The 23508-nt window shown below is 40.8% G+C and overlaps 1 protein-coding gene across 1 annotated transcript in view; it reads right to left on the bottom strand.

Annotated features, from left to right (window-relative positions):
* The window catches only part of CD34 (CD34 molecule), a 74001-nt gene extending 54797 nt beyond the window's left edge, over positions 1-19204 (bottom strand). Inside the window, exon 1 of the mRNA XM_063450985.1 lies at positions 18996-19204. Coding sequence (XP_063307055.1) covers positions 18996-19074 — 79 coding nt within the window. The 5' untranslated portion in view covers positions 19075-19204. The remainder of the gene's footprint in view (positions 1-18995) is intronic.
* Between the last annotated feature and the right edge of the window lie 4304 nt (positions 19205-23508).

Raw genomic sequence — 23508 nt, 5'->3', positions numbered from 1 at the left:
CTTCACTCCCATCAAATCTGATGGGATTCATGCCCACTCGTTTCTCTATGTTAGCTGCAGGATACAAAGAACAAAGCTTATAACAATGATTGACAGGGATCTAAGATGGAGGTGCCTATTTGCTGCATAACAAAAAATAGAGAAAATTTATGCCAAACTTACCGTAATTTTCTTTTCCTGGCTATTTCTCATGGCAGCATCACTTATGGGTAGCTCCTCCCTTAGCAGTCACAGGACAGGAATTAATTAGATTAATTAATTAGACTGATAGGTATAAAGAGTCCCTCCTCCCCTTACACCACAGTCCAATTATAAAGCTGAAACAAAAAATGGGCGGGAACCCTGATGCTGCCATGAGAAATAGCCAGGAAAAGAAAATTACGGTAAGTTTGGCATACATTTTCTCTATTCCTGGCTAATCATGGCAGCATCACTTATGGGTAATACCCAAGCTCACAGAAATTAGGGTGGGAATAAAATTATGATAAAACACACAGAACAAATTATTATGCTATGACTGAATTTAATATCAACGGGACAAAGAAACCGTAGACAAGACACTCTTCCCAAATGAGGTGGAAGGAGCATCCACATCTAGTTTGTAGTGTTTCATGAACGTCATCGGGGAAGACCAGGTGGCTGCCTTGCAAATGTCATCGTATGGAACCTCTGCCCAATTAGCCCATGAAGTTGACAATGCTCTGGTTGAATGAGCCTTTATCTTCAGTGGAGGAGAGCGATCTTTATTGAGATATGCCTTTCTGATTACAAGAGCAATCCAACGCTTCAACGTAGATAGAGAGGCTGCCTCCCCTCTCCTGGCCCCTGAAGGCAAAACAAAAAGCTGGTGAGTTTTCCTGTAAGGAGCAGAACGTTCAAGGTACACAGACAGGCAGTTCATAACATCCAAACGTTGCCACTTGATCTCCTCTGGTGAAGAAGGATTGGGGTAGAAGGATGGCAGGACCACCTCTTGAGATAGATGGAAACGAGAGACCACTTTAGGCAGAAATGCTGGATTAGGTTTCAGGCACACCCTATTGTGGTAGAATTGTAGACAAGAAGGCAAGGTGGAGAAGGCCTTGATCTCTGAAATTCTCCTAGCGGAAGTAATTGCTACTAAGAACAATATCTTGTAAGTTAGGAGGACAGCATCCAAATTCACAAGAGGAGCGAATAGATCCTCAGTCAGGTAGTCGAGAACAAGCGGAAGGTCCCAAGGAGGGGTAGTGGATCTCGAAGGCGGTCTCAACTTGAAAGCTGCCTTGAAGAACCTGGAGATCAATGGGTCTGATGACCAAGAGGTGTTGCACAAAGCTGACAGGGCCGAAGACTGAACTTTAAGAGTGCTGATGCTAAGACCCTTATCCAGACCTTCTTGCAGGAACTCCAAGATTTCAGTGTTGCGAGGGCGTACGAAGTCAACTCGCTTGGCCGAAGCCCATTCCTGAAACACATCCCAGATTCTATGGTAGCATGAGGACGTAGAAGCCTTCCTTGAGTGTAAGAGGGTATTGACCACTGCTTCTGAAAGGCCTAACTGTTGAAGTCTCTCTTTTTCAAGACCCACACCCCCAATTTGAGGCGTTCCGGATGAGGATGGAATATTGGACCCTGCGTTAGCAGATCCTTCAGAACAGGCAGGGGCCGAGGCTGTTCCTGGCTCAACATTGACAGTAGGGGAAACCACGGCCTTCAAGGCCAAATTGGGATTACGGCAATAACCTTCTTCCCTTCTGACCAAACTTTTCTCAGGAACCTGGGTATCATGGGTAGGGGAGGGAACGCATACCCCAGATCGAACGACCAAGGAAGAGATAGAGCATCCTGGCCCAGTGCCTGACTCTCTGGGTGGAGGGAGTAGTAATTCTCCACCTGGCGATTCCTGAACGAGGCCATCAGGTCGATCTGGGGCATGCCCCACCGATGGGTGATCCAAGCAAAAACTGACTGGTGAAGTTTCCATTCTCCCGGGAGAATTTCTGTTCTGCTGAGAAAATCCGCCGCTACGTTCTCCGAGCCTGGGAGATAGATAGCCTTCAGTCCCTGGAGATAGGTCAGGCCATTTCCATTAGAGGAGCTAGCTCTTTTAAGAGCTGCTTGCTCCTTGTGCCTCCCTGGTTGTTTACATATGAGGCCACCGCTCGGTTGTCCGTCTTGATCAACACCCAGGAATTCCTGATCTTCGGAAGGAACACCCGAATGGCCTTGGAAATAGCTCGTAGTTCTCTTAGGTTCGAGTGGAGCCGACTTTCTTCTCGAGTCCACCACCCCTGAGTCCACGAGGAATCGAGGTGGGCACCCCAACCAGAAGAACTGGCATCTGTCATAATAACGGTCCACGGAGGCTCTTCCAAGGGAAAGCCCTTTGCTAAGTTCTTCCCGTTCTTCCACCAGTTCAACTCTCTTCTTACTGGCAGTGGCAGAGATATCTTCTGATCCCAATCCGTTTTTTCTCTGTCGAACTGGAGAAGGAAACAACTCTGTACCGGGCGAAACTTCCATTGGGCCCACTTCACCAAACCTATCGTAGACGTTAAAGAACCCAGGAGACTCATGACTTCCCTTGCCGAGGCCCTTTCGAGAACCTGGAGCTTCTTGACTTTGTCTTGTATCTTCATGACCCTCTCTGGAGACAAAAACACACGGGCAGAAATGGCATTTATCACCGCTCCGAGGAACACGATGATCTGAGACGGAATCAGGGAGCTTTTCTCTATATTGAGAAGCCACCCGTGATCTTGCAGGACGTTCATTGCCATTAAAGTATGATGCTCCACTATTCTTTGTGAAGGCCCTATGATGAGTATGTCGTCCAGGTAATGGAATATCTCGATACCTCTCATCCTTAATGACGGCAATCAAAGAGACAAGGACCTTCGAGAAAGTCCTTGGCGCTAAGCTGAGACCAAACGGAAGCCCTCGGAACTGGAAATGTCTTCCTAAAGCCCAGAACCGAAGGAACTGCATGTGATTGCTGTTTACAGGGATTTGGTAGTAGGCGTCTTTTAAGTCTATGGAGGTCATCCAATCTCCTGGTTTTACGCACTTTAGGATAGTCTGTAAGGATTCCATTTTGAATGTCCTTACGTCTAGAAAGGCGTTCACTCCTTTCAGGTTCAGGATGAGATGCCACTTTCCCTGGGGCTTTGGGGCCAAAAACACAGTGGAATACATCCCATGGAACCATTCGTGAGTAGGGACTTCCTCCAACACCTTCTGTTCCAGCAGAGTGGAAATGCAAGTCCTCATGGCCCTTCGTTTGACACCTTCTGACACTTTTGATTTTCTGAAATGGGCAGCATGTGGACGAGAGGAAAATTCTATCCTGTAGCCTTCTTTTATGATTGAGGTGACCCACTCGTCTGTGACATTTGCGGCCCATACCGGGTAAAAGAACCACAGTCTTCCACCCACCGTACCCGGATGGGCCCGAGGACCTTCAGAAGGTCTTCCCGGAGGTTCTGGCACCTCTACCTCTGGAAGCCTTATTGGAAGAGGAGTGAGAGAAGGACTTCCACGAAGAGTTCCTGGAATACTCCCTTCCGGGCTTGTAGCTTCTACTGTCCCGAAAGGACCGATCCTTAAATCGCCTGGTTTTCCAGGAGGAGGAAAAACTCTTTCTGCTGACTTGTGGAAGAAACGCTTTTTTCCCATCAGCAGCTTTCTGAATGGCATCCTCCAGGATCTTACCAAACAGGAGGTCCCCTTGGAATGGGAGACCACACAAGGACGCTTTGGAGGCATAGTCCGCCCCCCAGGAATGAAGCCATAAGGCCCTTCTGGAGGCCACCGATAGGGCCATACCTTTGGCAATCATGCGAGTGATGTCCAGGGAGGCTTCAGAGCAAAATTCAGTAGCAAGGCTCAAATCCTTGAGACTTTCCAGGAGATGTTCTCTACGGACACCTTGACCAATATCTTCCTCCAAATTAGCGAGCCAAACTCTTAAGGCCCTGGAGAGAGTGGTCAGCGCCACTGCCGGATGAAGGGCGGAGCCTAGCGCCAGATAGGCTTTAATTAGGTCACCATCCATACGCTTTTCCATAGGTTCTCTTAAGTATGCCATGGAGTCTATAGGAAGCGTGGTCTTTTTAGCCATATGGATCACTGCGGCATCAACCTTGGGAACCGAATTCCAAAGGCAGCAGTCCATGGCAGAATAAGGATAAGTCCTTGTGAATTTGTTTTTCAAGGTGGACTTCCTCTCCGGCTTATTCCATTCCTGAAGGATCATGTCCCTTATAGAGGAATGTACTGGGAACATTGGTCTATTAGGTTTCAAGTCCTCAAAAAACCTGCCAGCCTCTCTCAATTCAGATTTTTCTTCCGTGAGGCTAAGAGTGTCTCTGAGGAGGGTAATAGGTCGATCTATAGATTTAGAGTCCAGAGACCTGGAGGCATAGTCAGCCTCCTCCTCCCCCTCATCAGAGACCTCCCACAGGTCAGGATCCTCCTCAGAGCTGGAAGACTGAGGTTCCGCTCTGCGTCTCTTAGGAGGGCCACCACATCCCGTGGTAGACTTAAAGCCCTCAGCAATTGCACGGGAAATCCAAAGCTTAAGGTCGTCCTGCGGTGAAGTCTTACTGGGGACATTAGCCGCTTCCGACAAGCATTCCCTGCAGAGGTTCCTTCCAGGTGGAGCAGGTGATGAACAACTGATGCATCTGTTGGTCTTTTCTCTGGATTTTCTCGCTGGAGAATCCAACTGTTTGCTGGGGCTGAAATAAAGCCATATATAACATATATTACAGGCTCAGTATGGCACTCTTTTAACAACCCCCCCATGAACAAAATAAATGGCTCACCTATGTTTTCTAGAGAGGGATCTAGCAGAGGCAGAGGGAGAGTCCATACTATAAAAGGAACAAAGGCAAAATCCGAAACACATTCCTAATAAGTCCAAAAGGGCAAACTGGAAAGCAAACCCAAAGCGCCCAGCAAAAACCATGGAAACAGGCAATCCTACCTCATAACGGCAGAAAACACACTCCAGGCAGCCAGGAGACAGCAAGAAGGAGAACTGGCGAAATTCAGACCGCAAATCAGAAGATCCGAACAGCTGACAGGCAAGTGTCAGTATTCCCCTGTTTAAATACCTCTGCGCCCGGTCCGCGCATGCGCAGAGCGCTGGAACGCACGCCATGCGTTCCAAGCCTCGCGGCCGGCGCGAGGCACTTCCGGGTTCGGCAATTCCGCGGCTGGAACGCACACCGCGGCAAAACAGCAACGCTGGCCGAGGAAGAGCTGAACACAGCCCCCACAAGGACAGAAACTCCCAGAAAGCCCCTAGGGGCAACCCAGGGCATGCAGGCAAGAAAACACAACTCCCAATAGAACACAACAGCACCCTCCAATAGGAAGACTGCAGTATGGATCCCCAAAGCACTGCCAGCAAGGTAAGGGGGGGGGGGATTTCAACCCCAATTACTAGGGGCACTTCCAGAACAAGGGGAAATTTTTAAGGATAACCAACCCCAGGAAGCTTAGAACAGTGTCTCCCTCATAACACTAGATATACATCCCACGCAGCAGTTCAGTACTTACTCTGAACCTGACCCAGTTAGTCCTGCTCATGCAGGCTGTTTACTGGGTCCTTCAAATGAAGAGAGGCTGAACTTCATTCGGAACGAACCCACGACAAACGCAGGAAGGTGGCCATAAAATAAAAACCAAAAAGTCCTGTAGAACTTGCTAAGGACAGGAAAAAAGACTGTGGTGTAAGGGGAGGAGGGACTCTTTATACCTATCAGTCTAATTAATTAATCTAATTAATTCCTGTCCTGTGACTGCTAAGGGAGGAGCTACCCATAAGTGATGCTGCCATGATTAGCCAGGAAAATTTAATTCTGCATTTCTTTATTTACACCTCACAATTAAACATTTGTTAAGGGATGAATAATCATTACATTAAAATGTGACATATCAAGAAAAATTATTTGTTTAAAAACACTATCTTTCAACATGGAGATAAGGCTAACCGATAAACATCCTGTTAGCCATTACTTGCCTACAATTTGTGATCCTAAGTCAGGCCTTAAATGGAACATTTTCTCAGTCCCTTCTAAAATTACACTAATTTTGCTGTCCTCGTTTCACCGTTTCCTGTAAAATAACAAATTGTATCCTACGCTCACAAATCTGCCTTATTGTAATGCCAAACTATGGATAGTCAAACAAGAGAACAGGAAAGCCCTTGTGAATAATAGTGAATTACATAAAATAGGAAGATCCAAAATAGATTTTAGGGTTTCATCTTCTTCCATATTAAGCGAAAGTTTGGAATCTGTTCTAAATTAGTCAAAGAATAAGCCTGTGACATGTGGAAGGAACTGATAGGGCCCTCTGCCCTCTGGAAAAATCTGATAGCATATCCCCTTTACAGAGAGTGCCAGACAGGATGCCAGTTCAAAGGGATGAGAGATATACAAAGGAAACTGAAAGGCACTATGACTGCACCATGATTTGGTACATTGGTATTTACTCAGGCTGAACTTTCACTGATAAGACTACAAGGAATGCAAGAGTGGCTAAACTTAAGGTGGTATGTGAGTCATTATTAAATCTATAGCAAGGATGAAAATTTGTAAAAGGGTCATAACAGAGATGAAGATTTGTAAGTGAAATGATTAAAAGGAAAAATAGGCTTTTAATTTAGCCTGTAATAAGCACAAAAACAAATATTTACATAAATATTAGCAAAACAGCTCTTTAGTATGAAAGTAGGACTGAGTGCATCAATGAAATGCGGTGTCTCTGTGACAACAAGGATCACTATTAACACTCCACCAAGAGGTAATCCTTTTGTGCTAAGCTGAGTGGGTGTAGTGGTTATGGTGCCAGGAGTGCGTTGGCACCTTCCCATGCAATGGTGACTGGTAATGTTTTAAGAGGGAGGGGTACCAGACTCCTCCCCCAGAACTTGACTTTACCCTATACAGTAAATAGATACTCATGAGATACCCATACAACAGGTTGAGCAGAGTATTATACACTTGGCACAATAAGGAGATGACATAGCTATCCCACACAGCCAGGATCACGGTAATGGATTACACAGAGCTGCAATACAGAGATTCCCACACAGTACTCTCTCTCTATCTTCCTGGCCCTCTCTTAGCTCTCCCTTCTATGATCTCATCTTCAGTAGTGCTCCTGCTATGATAACTTAGACCATGAACAAAGAGGCCAATAGCATGCCTCCTCTCATGGACAGCTGGCTCTGCTGCCCGAATGGCAACTCAATGGAAATTCTGTAAATTACTAGGCATCCCTTTAAGAGGCACCACCATGGAGGCCAACAATACCTCCACACAATAACTACACTGTGGGTTCGACTTCAGGTGTATCCCTAACCCCTCTGAGCTTGTTCTCCCTTTACCCTGCAAAGATGTAACTCTTTTTCCCTCCCATTCCTATATCCATTTTCAATTATTCCCTTATTTTCATTGTTCCTTTACATCAGGAAACTCACCACTGCCACGATGTCTCTTAATGTACTCAATATACCTTTTTGTACCCAACTCCATACGTAACAGTGATGTTTATACTACCTGCACCTGTTTTATGATGTACAACCAAGAGATACACTCTTCTTTTTCAATATCAAAGTGATTATACTTTTCCTTTCTTTATTCTGTAATCCCTATTTCCGATGAACCAAAATTTGAAAAACTATAAATAAATAATTTATAAAACAAGAAAAGGACACTAGGCATGTGCATAACCTACTGAAACAGGGACGTTTTCACCCTCCCCCTCCCCCCCTTTTTCACATGCCTTATTGCTCTCCAAACAGCAATTAAGGAGGGGGGAGGAACCCTGCAGAAGTGAAACCTATTACAGAATTAAAGAGACAATCCAATTTTAGCGAGTAATGGCTGGTTGGTAAAAAGTAGCAACATTAGAAAAGAGTCCAAAGTCTTGAATTGGGGCGAATTGTTGAAAGAATTAGAAATGTTTTGACAAAATAGCTAAATTGTAAAATTTTTCCACCTTGATTGTTTTTAATTATTTGCTTAGCTTGCCAATTCTCCACTGGTTCAGCAAATGCATCCAGTTGAGCTATCCTCTCATTTTCACATTTGTCCAAAGATACAGATGTTGTTATGATCCAGCTTAACAGTTCACATTCTAGTTATTTTGCCAAGAACAGAACCTAAAATCCCAAGTTTTGAATATGTTATAGAGTTGTATAAGCTTACCTATGTAAATAGGGCGTATATTACTTTATTTACAGATGGAAAGCATGTTATCAGAGCACCAATTTTGCAAACAATAAAAACAGTAAGTTCCAAGACAGTCCCATAACGGAGAAACTGGAAACAGGAAAGAAGCCCAAGCCTTGACAAAGTCTTGTTTTAAATCGAAGCCTTGCTGTACACTGTTCCTTAATAAAATACTGCCTGTTTGAGGAAACTACTGGGTGTGCCTGGGCTTCTTTCTATTTTCCAGTGTGGCTTTCGGGTCTGCCCTCTTTTCCTGGAGAAATCTGCTGGGAATACTCCCTTATTCAACATGGGCACTACTCATACTTTGTACTATAACTGAGAAAAATCAGTCATTGCAATCTGTAATACAATTATATTTGATCTTGCCCTTCTGTTATAAACCAAGCGTTAGCCACTATTTGTAGAATTTTGGGATACAGACATATGTATATTGGACACATTATATATGTGTATACATTACACATTAAATGTTAACTCTATTCTTGTGTTGACTTCAGTGCTGCCAGTGAACCATGACATGGGCTTTGCGGGTAAAAAAAAACCACATTGTAATACCCACCTATCTACCCCTCCTACGTCCCTTTGGCCCCGCAATTTTCCCTACCCCAGGCATGCTCACCAATGGAATAATCACAGCAGCTGCAATGCATTAACTGCAAAAGATATATAATAGGCGCTTGCTAAAGACTAATATAAAATACAATTATTTTATTAATGCAATGCATTAACTGTAGTTGCTATAACAATAAATAGACGAACAACCTGTAGGAGAGTTTTCCATCTCTCTCCAATCACTCGGCCATGTGGGTACACACTAACCACATTTCGCTATATCCTGAAAATTTTGTGATAGTTGAGAATGGAGTTAATTCTGCCAACACATTGTATAGATAACAGTTATTCTTTAAGTGAGCATGCTAACATTAACCACTACAGCTAATTGTGGTGATTTTTTGACTGCCCCCACTCCCTCATTTCTGTCAAATCACTTTTAAAGGTTCTAAGTAAAACAGGACCTGCCCTGCACCAAAAGAAACCACTTGAATACTGCTAAGGTAATACGGAACTTACTGACTTTCTACATTAATATTAACCAAATACAAACGTTCACAACAATGATGGTAGATGCAAAATACAAAACACAAATGATGGTCGATGGTAGAGGTAGCATAACACATTAATGCTGGGATAAGAGAGAGCTCCATCTTATTTGGGCTGGATTTTATTTGTCCTTAACAGCAAGGTTAAACCTCTGTTATTTTTGTAGATCAGTGGTAAAAATATCCAAGCAGTACAAGACGAAATAATTTGATAAGGAAGTTTCTTTCCGTTGTACATAAAATCTGATTTTGAAATATAGTCCATAAACTATTAAACCTAACTAATTTTATCGCTGTGTTCATTGTGCAAACACCAGCAAACAGAATCTTGACTAGTTGATTTCACATAGCGACAAAAGACTTACATAAGCATATCAAAAAGGATGGTTAGGAATCACAGATAAATGTGTTAAAGATAAAGAGGGAGTAAGAGAAATAAAGAGAGTGAGGACACTTTCATTATAGTATAATAGTGATAGTGTTCTGTTACATAAACATATACTCTTTCTCCCTTCTCTGTCTCTTCCGCGCTCTCTCTATATGTGCAGACACTGATTGCAGAGTGAATATTTTTAAATATCTACATATACATACACATTTACTGAAATCACATTGTATGTGCAATGGCATAAGATTATCTCTGTTGAAATACCTTAAAATTCTTCACCAAGATAACATTAAAATGGGTCTCCCTTCGACTAACTCCATTATTTTCAGGATTTTAAAGATGCTTTGTCACAAAAAAACAAAAACAATTTTGGGGCATTTCATAGGAATGAAAGCATGTGTGGCATGTTTCATTAAAATTGATCATCGACCCCCAACTTGGTCCAAAACATAACTGCATACCTGTAGATATTCAGCAATAGCTTTACTGCATACCTTTGTCAATGACGTTTCCTCTGTAAATCTCTATGAAAATATAAATAAAAATGATATCCTATGCAATGCTCATATTGATTGTGTTGGAATTTCATTGACATTCCAACACAGTCAAAATATATCAAAAGACATTGCAGGGGCTGCTTTATCTTATAGTAGGGCCTACTTTATCTTATAGTAAAGCCTAAAGTTAACAATACTGCCATCTAGTTTTGTCGATTCCATAATTGTTGCAATGGGTGTGGGTAGCAGGTATTGTCTTGCTCATCGTGAGACATGATGGCCTCCCATGGTCTTGTGGGATCCTCCACAGACATACGTGTTGCACTTTTGTGCATTACAGCACTGACTGTGGCTCCTGATGGATGAAGTGCCAAGAGTTAAAGAAAGAAGATGGTGGTGCCCGAAGGGGACACAACTGTTTTAATAGCCCATGCAATCTAAGAGGAGTGCAGAATGTTTTGTACAGAGTGCTAAAGCAACCACATATTACTCCCAGATATATTTCTCCTTGGTGGTGGTAATACACACTTTTGTTATGCTAGAATTGATTTTCCATAGAGATCTGTTATCTGATTTTTCTCAGGAACCTACATGCACACTGGCTGAGTAGGACAGTTTGGTGAGGGTCTCCAAGGCAGGAAAGGGCTGACAAAGGAGAAGGAATTAAATTGCACCCCAGACCACAAGCATATATGAAATAAAGGATGCAACATAATTAATCTTCTGATATAAAGGAAATGGAGGAGATTTGGGATTTCTGTTGACAGAGTACTGCAACAGTGAGAGAGCAGACAGGAACTGGGAAGAACCATTGCAAGCCCAGCACTATGTGGTTTTGTTCTTGGGTTTATGGCCTACGCTCTCTATATTCTCAAAGCCTAAACTAGTCTCTGAGATATTTCCTGGGAGATTTCCGTTTCTGAACCTGCCAAACTATGAGTATATACATTCCTTTCTAACATTTTAAATGGACAAAGAGGGGCACTTTTACTGTAGGGATGTGATTGTGGGGCTGTTCTGAGAAATTTTAGGTGAATTACATATCAGCAATTTAAAAAAGAATAATGCATCTTGTTTATACAGAATGAGTTCCAAACACACAGCAATGTACATATATCAAACCCACATATCACACACATCATCTGTGCAGGACTATCTACATAGAGATCTGTAAATGTTCTGCTCAATTCATTTGTATTTTCCCCCAGGTCAAAGAAAATCATCTGGAAGCTAAGCAAAATTAGCCTTACAATGAGGTTTAGGCTAACATACCTATCAGAATTGGGAGCAATAAAATCAGGATGGGTGGGACTGAGGGGGGATGCCCATAATGTGCCCGCTGAAAGGCCTGTTTGGCATCCCTTAACCTACAGGACCTTGCAGAGAGAGCTGCTGATGCACTCTCAGCAACATCCTAATGCCTGTGCACAGTACGTCTACTATATGTTTGTGCTGTGTTGCCCATGGACAGATACCAGGACTGGACAGAACCCAAAATTCATGTATGTACGTAGTGGGGAATTACGATGCAGCATAAACATAACTAACCCCATTCAACCCCCCAATAACGACAGACAACTTAGTATGGATGAAAAGGCCACAGCATTTATTATTACATAAATAAATTACTGCATAACACATCCATACATTTATTTATTAAATCTCTTCTTTCTGTAACCAAATTGTTTGAAATAAATAATCATAAATTAACATATATACATATATAACTCAACACATAGTGTTATACAATGACCCAACCGTCCTTGCCAATAAACATACAGTGGTTCCTAATCACCACTTCCTCTCACCTCCCCCCTCGTCATAAATCATATCCTTCCAATGCTCGCCATCAGCCGACCTTATCCACGCTCGATGGGCACGACACCTCAGGCAACCTAATGTTAACCCTTTGAAGCAGAGGAGGTTGAGACCTGCAAACATAATGAAACTTACTCCATCCTTAAACATAACCCCTCAAACTTAATTGGCAAGGACATACCCCCAGCTCGCTGTGACTAACTAATCCTACAAGTGGTGGGCGGGCGGGAAGCTGTTTGCTGGCCCGAATCCCAAGTGGCACTGAGGTAAGACCTCCCCCACACTAACTCACATAGAACCTAACCCCACACACACTTCCCAAGACACTCCAACGCATCTATCCCCACACTCCTATATGTGCCCTTGTCCGCTTAGCTGCGCTATCTCCCCAGGGCCTGTACTGTTGCCTCAAAAATGGGGGAGACTGGGATTACAGGGTTCAATACAGAACTTAACAGAGTTAAAAAAAATTAGAATTAAAGAGACACTATAGTCACCAGAACAAATACAGCTGAATGTAGTGGCTCTGCTATCTGTAGCCTTTCCCTGCAGGCTTTTCAATGTAAACATTGCCTTTTCAGAGTTGCTGATTGGCGCAGCACATCTGCGTAATAGCTAAGATCATCAAAATCGATTATCTAAGCCACAGAGATGGAGCCAGCCACTACCAAACTATAGCGCAGAGGGGAAAAAAAGTGAGTTTGACCTTTTTTTAGCAGGGGACCCAAGCTACATAGGCAATATAGGCTCAGGAATACATGTTTATATTTTGGACACTGTAGTGTTTCTTTAATGTTAGGGTTAGATATGTTTATATTTGGAGAATTATGATACTGGGAGTTACAGTTATGGCTAGAATAAGATCCAAGTGTAGTGTTTTAGTATTATTTTTAGAGTTATGGCTAGAATAGAGCAACTCACTGTAACCCTCACTTTACTTACCTTGCAGAGACTCCCCGAGCAAGCCTCTTCAGCCATCAAGCATTGTGGTTCCTGAGAGATCAGGTAACCAATCTGTAGGGGTCACATATTTTAGAAATACCCAAACAATTGCAGTTTACAGAAAAACTTGTGAAAACAATAGTGAATTAAAAGCAGAATGACTGCAAATAGGGTGTAGGCAATCCTTTGACAGAAGTGTATTGCGACAAATTTTAGATGCTTTAAGATTCCAGAACTCAAATAACAAGAAGAGCCAAATCATCAAGCATCAACAATTGCGCAGAGACACACAAAGTGCCAAATTAATTTTACAATTTCAGAGAGTGATTACATTGTTTACAAATGGTGGGTTTGCTGTTTATTTCGTGGTGGATATTCGTTAGTATTGGCAGTTATACAAATTGAATATAAACAATTTAAATCTGTCTCCTACACTCCTTTCTGAAAATATTTAATTTAAGGAAGGGTGTTTCCTCAGTTGCCAAAGTGCTTGAGAAATAATTGAGAATAGGACAATAATGTATGCATTGATCTTCAGGTCATAGAAAGGTTCACTTGAAATTATTGCTGTCAATTTCATTTTATTACATTGTAAGTGACTATATCATGTTTACAAGCCTTTTGTGCTTATTATTTATTATTCCACAAAACTACGCTATTGGGGAGATTTATAAAAGTTTCCAGTATTTAAAAAGTGGAGCAAAATATGGAGAAATCACAGTGGAAACCAATGGAATGTTGCCAATTTTGCTCCTTCTAGAACATTATTTCACTTACCCCCTGACACCTTTATAAAACTACCCATGCTTGTACTGGGTTATTGTACAAATAAAATGTCCCAGTTTTTTTCCCTGCAAATAAAAAATAAAAAAAATGACACACACACTTCAGTCTTGAAACATGGGGAGTGTTGGTTGCATAAGTGGGGGGCTTCTGTAAGGTGCTGATACATGTCGAATTGGGAGGTATGAATGCGGGCTGTGGATGAGGAAGGGCGACTAATGAATCCATGGCAAAAGACACAGGGCTAATTTTAACTTGTTCCACATATACAGACTTAAACCCCAACCAAAATTCAACCATGTACCACTTCCTATGACCAACCTTAACCCCTTAAGGACCAAACTTCTGGAATAAAATGGAATCATGACGTGTCACACACGTCATGTGTCCTTAAGGGGTTAAAGGGACACTATAGTTACCAGAACAACTACAGCTTATTAAATTTGTTCTGGTGAGTAGAATCATTATCTTCAGGCTTTTTGCTGTAAACATTGTCTTTTCAGAGAATGCAGTGTTTACATTACAGCCTAGTTATAGCTTCACTGGCCACTCCTCAGATGGCTGTTAGAGATCCTTCCTGGGTCATGGCTGCCTAAAATGCATCCAAACATTCAGTATCTCCTCCCTCTGCATGCAGACACTGAACTTTCCTCATAGAGAATCATTGATTCAATTCATCTCTATGAGGAGATGGTGATTGACCAGGGCTGTGTTTGAATCATGCTGGCTCTGCCCCTGATCTGCCTCTTTGTCAGTCTCAGCCAATCATATGGGGAAGCACTGTGATTGGATCAGGCTACCACTTCTGATGATGTCAGCAGACCGCTTGTTTTTCTGAGTCTAACAGCATGCAGAGTTACAGCTTCAGGCTTGAATACAGTAAGATTGTGCTATATGTATGGAGGCATGAGGGCCCAGGGGGGCTAGCTGGTGGTTTTAAAACTCTAGGGTCAGGAATACATGTTTGTGTTCCTGACCCTACAGTGATCCTTTAGACCATAATATGTTCTATAAATGATGTTATCACACAAAATCATTGATTTCAGAGTATAATTTAAACCTATATTCATAAGCTTTACACCTGATGTACTAACCACACACCTAATGCATTGGTGGAGGTATTTCTTTCTAATTATTACAGGGGACAATTTAAGTGTGAAAAAAATTAGACCCGGAACTTTTTATGAATCTCTAGCCAAGCCAGCCACTTCTAACAAAGCCTCTTAGTGATGTTATATGGGAGAGGCCTAGCCAGAAATTCAACAGGTTCCATGCAAAAGGAGACACTTTAGTGTGACCCAAACTCAGATCTACTGATGGGCAGAATGCTGTTGATGTGTTCTTGGACGGACTAAATTCCCTAAGTATATATTGCACAGTGAACCTAATGATGCACTTGATCTGTCTCTTCTGGGATTTTTGGTCACCAGATTGACACCAAAAGCTGAACAGTGAGAAGGGACTCCAAAATCAGAAGGAGTGGTACAATACAATGTTGAAAAGCAATGACTGCACTAGCTAAAACTAAAATGTATAAGTGATTTAAAGTGTCTCTGTCACCTCAAACTCACCTTTCTCCTATTGTTTCATCTTCTCTTCCTCCTTCAGAATCTGTTTTTATTGTCTTCTGATCTACTTCTCTTTAAAACACAAGACAAATTAGGGTCTACTCTGTTTTATGTATTTTTCTTACACTTGACAACCTGGACAAAGAGTGGAGCTTAGGGCAAACTCCACTGCCTTTGATAATTGAGAAAGTAAGTGGATCATGCCTTAAAGTGGCACCATCACTCCTCTCCCCCGCAAAAAAAAGAGTTTTCATAAATATAGAATCTTTATGTAATACTCATTGTGACTGTGTTGGAATTCCAACCCGGTCAAGAGATATAGAGACGTTTTAAGACTCAGGGTGGAGTCCAACAGTCAATCCCGATCACCAGTGGCATCTGCAGGGAATTGGCTGTGTCTATGGAGGATCCCATGGTCTCACGGGATCCTCCATAGACCTTAATGTGCATGTGCGAGAGTTCAGGAGTGACATAACCTCCTATGAAGAGAAGCAGTGTGAGAAAGATGGTGTCACTCACAATGGACAGGTTCAAGTAAGTAATCTCACCTCTACCTTACTCCCCCGGCCACCGAGTCCCCAACGGCAATGTCATATTCAGAGGACATTGCAAAAAAGTCCTTAGTCATTGACAGGACCGCTTTAATCTCCACCCTTTCTCAAGCGTAGGAAAAATCACAAGACAAAGTAGATTCTAACATGCCAAATGTTTTAAAGACAACTAGATCAGATTCTGAAAGAGGAAGAGAAGATGAAACAATAGAAGAAAGGCAAGTTTAAGGTTGCAGAGACACTTCGAGCACTTTGCAAAAGTGTGCATTTACTGTCCCCCTGGAGTTTATCATTCATTTTATTAAATAACTAAGGAATATGCATCCAAATCCGAATCATCCAAAAATATGGATAAACATATGCTATATACTTTACATTATATCATACACATATTTTATTGTGTGTTGTTGCCTCATATGAATATTTTTGGGGGTTTTGGATATGCATGGTAAGATTGCACATATCTACAGAAAAGGTTAATGCTTTATAAATATCACTTGAAACAAAAATGTAAACAAAAGAGCTTTAGTGCAAGACAGTCCAAGTTTGGACCCCTAGTGCATTCCACTTTATCACCCTGGTGTGTGGCAAAAAGGGTTGGGGCATATGAACTATAATTCTGGATATACACAATGTCATCTTTTCATATGTACAATGCAAACAGTTTTTGTATGTGTGCCCAAGGCCAAGGCCGTTGAGCAGGTGCACAACATGGAAGCAATTACCGCAGTTGATGCTAATATACAATATAGCAGAGAGAGAGAGAGAGAGAGAGAGAGATCCATGGCAATTACTGAATTGCAAATCTAATTCAACTTCCTCAGGAAATGAACATCCTTAATGAGGAATTATAATGAGCATTATGCATGTACATTCACAAACACACACACACACACACACACACACACATAAAAATGGATAGATAGACAGACAGACCAAGGCTTGTACAGGTTCATATTGCTTACAGTGCCAAAACATATAGCACTGGTCTATTACTTCAGCTCCTTGAGTATTTTGGTAGTCTGCTGGACGAGTGTAATAGAAACTGGCTACTTAACTGATACTGTTGTTCAGTATCCCTGGTACTTATTTAAACCTCAGGGTTGGATGTTTGATTCCCAGTAGGTTTAACATATCTTTTTCATTCTAATTAAAAGTTTGATATTAATATCTATAACATATTTCGATATTATTTCTGCTTGTTTTGCATAAAAATATATGTTTTTAAAAAATGTTTTATTGCCAAGCACTCAGCATGTAAGATCAGACCACCTCTGTCCCCTATCAAATGAAGGTCACACCCACTACACCCAGCACGAGATATTTTAAAAAGGGCAACGTATGGTAGATGGAGGTGGTTTACAGCTAGTGAAATAAGTTGTGAAGTTAAAAGTAGAGTATCTGAGCAAACAATCAGCCAATAAAGGATTTCTGCAACACTAAAAAAAATCTTAATGAAGAGATCTTCATAAACTAAACAAAAACAAACAGCCTTCTCATTTACATTAATGTCGAAATGCTGCAGGCAAATAAACACATATTACTCTCGCATACCTTTTCAGTCTTCGCAACAAACATAGACTTTGCCAAATTCTCAATGCCAAATCGAATTCAGAATTGTTTGTGTTTTCATTCTGTGTATTTCTTTGTTTGTTTGAGATTCATATACGGTAATTTAAAAAATGCACACTAATAGCTGTAATTTAGTTCATGTTATTGTCACGCCTCAATTCAATCATCAAAAGTGACCGTCTACTTGATCTTTACATATACAATACATATGAATGATTCTTTACATAAACTGAGTAATCTTTGAACACTATTTTTCTACAGTAATCCTGGCAAGATCAGCTGATTATCCTTTGTGATTTATATTCCTTAGTTCATAAACTGAAACCATGAAGTTGTGTAAAGAGATTATATAGGCTCAGGAACTAGTGAACGTTAATTGTACACTTTCACATAAATGCTTTCTTATTATTGTGGTTATAATTATTACTCACAGGAACCATTTAAAGTCCATCCAAGTTAGTACAGTTAAGGTTAAATGGTCACAGTAAATTCAATATCCCACACAATTCAATTATAGTACTTTTAATATCGCAGCATAATTACCATAATTATTTTTAATAATGTAATATGTCCAGATATGTCATTTATATAAGCTTAAAGCGAAAGACACTTCTCTCTGGGACACTATTTTCCAATAAAACACTGAAAATCACCTGTAGCTTAATATTTTCCTTATCTGATGCTCTGTTTTCTTTTAAATGTATCTTATTTTTTTAGCAAATGACACCACAATCCAGCTTAGTCCAGGCACAGCCAAGGCACACATAGCGTATCTCCTCCTCTGCATGCTACCAGGTGTAAAGGACAGAACTCATAACAATGACTGACAGCGGGCCAAATGGTTGAACCCATCTGCAGGATAAAGGTGTTTTGATTTCTGCATTTAGTTTTATTTGTCACACCTCATTAATACATATTTGTTATATATATGGGATATGTACACACACTAATGTTTCATTCAACCCAAAAAAAATAAATCATATTTTTTGTAGAGAAAGTACAATATGAGGTTATTTTCCTAGGAATAAAGTGAACTATTATGTGAAAAGTGAAATTACCATTATATGATATTGTATCATTTTAGCATTCTGTTGCTATGTTATACAGTTAACTGCCTTCCTTTGTGCTATATAGTTACTTTTCTTTCTGTATAGTATTACTTTATAGGAGTTCCGCAAGCTTCGACACTCCAGATGTTTGGGACTACATCTCCCAGAATGCTCTTACAGCCATAATGCTGGCAAAGCATCAGGGGAGATGTAGTCCACAACATCTGTAGTTCCGAACCTTGCCTACCCCTAGACAGTATATAATTAATTTTCACTCTGAGAAAGGAATTATTTGATGTAATTTTCTGTTGCTCTACATTTGCACATTATAAAAAATAAAAATAAAGCTATTTCCAAAACACATAGTAAACACATCCCCAAAGCCAACTGTGAACATCCATAATGAGCTCACCTCCAAAGACCCCTCTGAACATCCCTGCTTGCTGAATGTATAAGTACGTTTTTTTTGTTTTTTAGGTTTTTTTTTAATACTTACCAAGTAACGTCAGGATGCTTAGCAGACAGCAAAAAAACTGCCATCTATTCCCAGCGCTGAGACGGCAGGAAAACATCATTATCCTGGAAGTTGTGATACAGAGTAACAGATGCAGTGAGTCCTGGCGCTCAGGAATGCTAACAGTGCAAGTTAAAGTTTCCCTGGGTTAAGCCTGCATGGAGAGAGTGTGTCTGTGTGTGAGTCTGTGCAGCAATAAGGTGGAGTCACAAATGTACCATGTTTCATATGTTTATACTCCCCCCCCCCCTCCCCATCCTCCCATGATGTAATTGCTAGGGTAGAGGGATAATTAACCCTCCACATTAATGTGCGTATATATTTCAGTAGTAGGCTTGGACATTAATTCAGTAACAGTACTGTGTGAGCAGTACATTTTATTAGGGTGTGCAGCCATGGATGATAATTTTTTTTTTTATTTTTTTTTAATACGAGGTGGGCCAAAATTCAGAATAGGGTTTGAGAAGTCAATAACTTTTTTTTTAATTAATGAACCAATTTCATTGATATTACATACAATGAATGCTTAACGCATATGGAGGTTTGTTTGCCTAGGTACGGAAGATGACATCTTTTAAATGAGCTCCATTTGCCGCCTCTTAAAGTGGGCTCTTTCTATTGCATTGTTTGTAACATTAGTTCATTTTTTGAAGTTGTAGCACTTTAATTTCTGCACGGATAATCTCCTTGAGCTGCTCAAGTGTACGCTGTTCTGTTCCTCAAAACATTGCATTTGTTTCTGAATCAATGGTTCTGACATTGAAGTGGTGAAAGTAAACTCTTTGCATCAAAATAATGGACCTGCCATTTTGAAAATAATACTCCACTATATTAACTCATTGTTCCTTCATAAAATTACCCATGATGAATCCACAAGACTCCGTTATAATGTGCACCTGCAACAAAAAATGTATCTACTAAAAAATAAATGATTAATCTGTCAAATCCTCCTCTGAATTTTGGCCCACCCTATATAACAGTTTTGGAAATATAAACATTTGTGTAATGTTCTATAACAAAAGGCAGTTTTTTTAATTCATATTTTGAATCACATTTAAGCTTAATTGAATTTATTTAATTGAAAGATTTAATTTTATTAAAACTATTTTAAAGTTTATCAAAATTAAACTTAAAGCTCAAAGTCCCACATTTTTGTGATTCTTATTTTCAACCAAATGAGATACAACAGTAAAACAGATGCAATGATGCAACAGTAAATACTTAATCGAGACAGAAAGGACAACTTGGAACTGTATTAGAGTGTGTGTGGGCACACCTGGCACACCTCTGCTACACGGCTATGGTAGAGCAGGGATTACCAATTTATTTTTCCAAAGGAAAATAATGCACTAACAACGTGGAACACCAAAAAAATTTTGGCGCCGTAGCACAGATAGTAAACAGATAGTAGTACTTAGGAGCAGGTGTGCTTTTGTGTGTACATTTGGTGTTTGTATATAATGTTAGCGTTTTGATACAGGGGTGTGTTTGTATGTAATGTTTGCATTTGCGTGCAGGGGTGTGTTTGTATGTAATGTATGCATTTGCGTGCAGGTGTGCTTAGGTGTAGTGTTAGCTATTAAATGTGGATGCACATTTGTGTGTAGTATTAGTGTTTGAGTGACGGGTGTGTTTGAGTGTTTGTATATAAATTTAACATTTGAATCCAGGGCTTTTTGTATGTAATGTTTGTGTTTGCAGGAGTGTGTTTGCATGTTGTGTTGGTGTTTGATTGCTGGGATTTATGCACATATACATGTTTGATTGCTGGGATGTATGCACATATTGTCGCTGTACGTATGCCACGTACGTACATATGTACGTACATACACAAACAAATTAACAAACATATAAAAAAAAATTGACACATACACACACATTCATATACACACTGACATATACATACAGACACAATGATACACACTTTGACACATGCACAGACCTTGACACACAGATACACACTGGCAAATACACACACCAATACACACTCACATACACACAGTGACACATACACAAACCTTGACACACAGATACACACACTGACACACATTCAGACACATACACTTTGACCGACACACATACACTCTCACTGACAAACACACATACTATTTGACAGGCACACATACAAACACATATACACTCTCACTGGCAAACACACATACACTCTCAGTGACAAACACACATGCACACACAATGACAAGCATACATGCACTCTCACTGACAAACACACTTACACACACACTCAGTGACAAACACACATACAAACTCCTTAACACACACATAATTTATCTTTTTTTAAATTTCACTCCACCCAGCCTCCCTACCTTTGTGAGTGCTGGCATAGAGTCTCTATATCCCTGGGGTCGAGTGGGGCTGCTGGGTTGAGCAGCTGGTGTGCGGTCCCTGGGGTCCAGTGGGGCTGCTGGGCTGAGCAGCTGACGTGCAGGCGTACAGTGCGGGCGGCGAATCAGTGATCTTCCTGCTCAGTCTCTTAGTGATGCCGGTGCCAGAGTGACATCATATATCAGCTCTGGCATCACTGCGGTGCGTGTGAGGGAGTTGAGCAGGGGAAAGTGCTCACCTCAATTATCAGCGGCACCCGACCAGGCCAAATCGCGGCGGCCATTTTGTTTTGCCAAAATTGCGACGGAACCCCATTTGTGTTCTCGTGCCAGGCTTCAGCAGAACACCAACTGGGAAACGCTGGGCTAGAGATTTTGATAAGTCACCTTGTGTATGTTGGGTACAATATTGTTCTAGTGTAAACATTCCATTTGCAAATGAAACCATCAATAAGATGAAATAGTTGCCATTAGAAAAGCATGGGGCAATTCACTGATTCCTGAATTTTAAATAGTTGAAAACTGGCTTGCAAAAGTAAGGTTTAGTTAACTGGTGTGTTGGGGTGGTTTTTACTCTTAATTATGGTAATTCATTTTTTAAACTCACTGTTTAGTTAATAAGTTAGTTAGTGGCCGAGTCGATGCTCTTGATATTTGCAGAGCCTGGTTTTGATGATATATCTTAACCGCCACATCTATAATCAGGCAACTACAGTGCTCTGTAAATTCAGTGCTCATCAGGTTTCAGCTATCTGGAATCTCGCATGGACCTATAGATTTCAAACTAAGGAAGTTTGGGAAGGCTGTCGATGCACTTTGCATCATAATCATCAGGGTTCAGGTTTAAGAAAATATTTAAAAAGACTGAACCCTCGCTAGCCCTAAATTGCCTTTTCTAAATGTTTTTCCACTACATAATACAGCCCTTAATTTGGACTGTTATATTGTTTCTTCCAGACTAGAGAACTTTTTATTTTTTTTTCGTAATGGTGGACAACAATTGAGCTTTTTGAGTAAATTCACAGAAACTCACAGTGAAAAATCCAACGGCTATTCAGATAACTCATAATATAACTACCATCTGAATTGCCTTCAGTCCGTTCCAAATCACATTTGATTTGATCCAACAAATAGCTCAGGAAGGATATCTCAAAATATTCCCAAAATAGCCTCACAATAAACAACTCAAACAGCCAAAGGGTAAAGCAAATTTAAAAAGAGGTCCCAGGGTACTTAATAAATCATGAAAGAGCATAAACTGGCCTTTCCTCTCAGGTCATCTCATGGGCAACAGGTGAGGGGTTAAAAACAGTGGAACTCCCTGAAAATCAGAAGAATGCTCAATGCTGAGACACTCCAATATGCAGAGGGTGGAGAAGTGAAAATATCAAACGGGCTCTGTGGTATGTGTAATGAGAGCAAGATAACAGTTTCAAGCTGGTGGGGAGACCCCTTCATCCATCCAGTACTGTGTGATGTCGAGATAACTCAATTCTTGCATATTGACCAGTGGAGGGCTGGCGGCATGACGTCTCTATTTCTTCATCCCATATTTTAGCAGGTATTAATGAAATGATTGTTGTGACACTTTTTCCACTGTTGCACTAATCTCTTGGCTAGGGTCTATTAACATTGCAAGGGTCTTGTGTACCCCTTTAAACAAGATGGAGCCCTAGGACGCCATCAGCCAATATTCTCTACATGGAAGGCTACAACAAAATAATGTGTCTGTGGATCCCCTATTAATCAGAAGAGAGCTACTTTATATATAAATTCAGCCCTAAATTGTTTAATTATGAGTCCCCCTTTTCTGTTGCCTACGAGAAACTGGACCTAAAAATACCACTGATTATGTCACCCTTGTTTATTCAGGTACATCCTGCATGTGATATAAGTAGGAAATTAGCTGCTGTGTAGCATGAACAACATGGAATAAGTGTGGACTGAGAATGTAGCAGCTTTATGACTGTGAGAAACTGATCATTCACTTGGAGACGCCAAGATTAGAGTAAACACCATGGAAATTTCAAAGTATGCACATAAATGTGTAGGCAGCTGACACAGTTTGTTAATACTCAGATTATCACAGGCAGTTTTTCAACTAATGCACTAAGTGCAAGTTTACATAGACAAGCATGAAAAATCTGTAGGAT

Source organism: Pelobates fuscus, chromosome 1 (genome assembly GCF_036172605.1).
Source record: "Pelobates fuscus isolate aPelFus1 chromosome 1, aPelFus1.pri, whole genome shotgun sequence".
Lineage (NCBI taxonomy): Eukaryota > Metazoa > Chordata > Amphibia > Anura > Pelobatidae > Pelobates > Pelobates fuscus.
The sequence above is the reverse complement of the archived record's forward strand: the minus strand, read 5'-3'. Positions and strand labels throughout refer to the sequence as shown.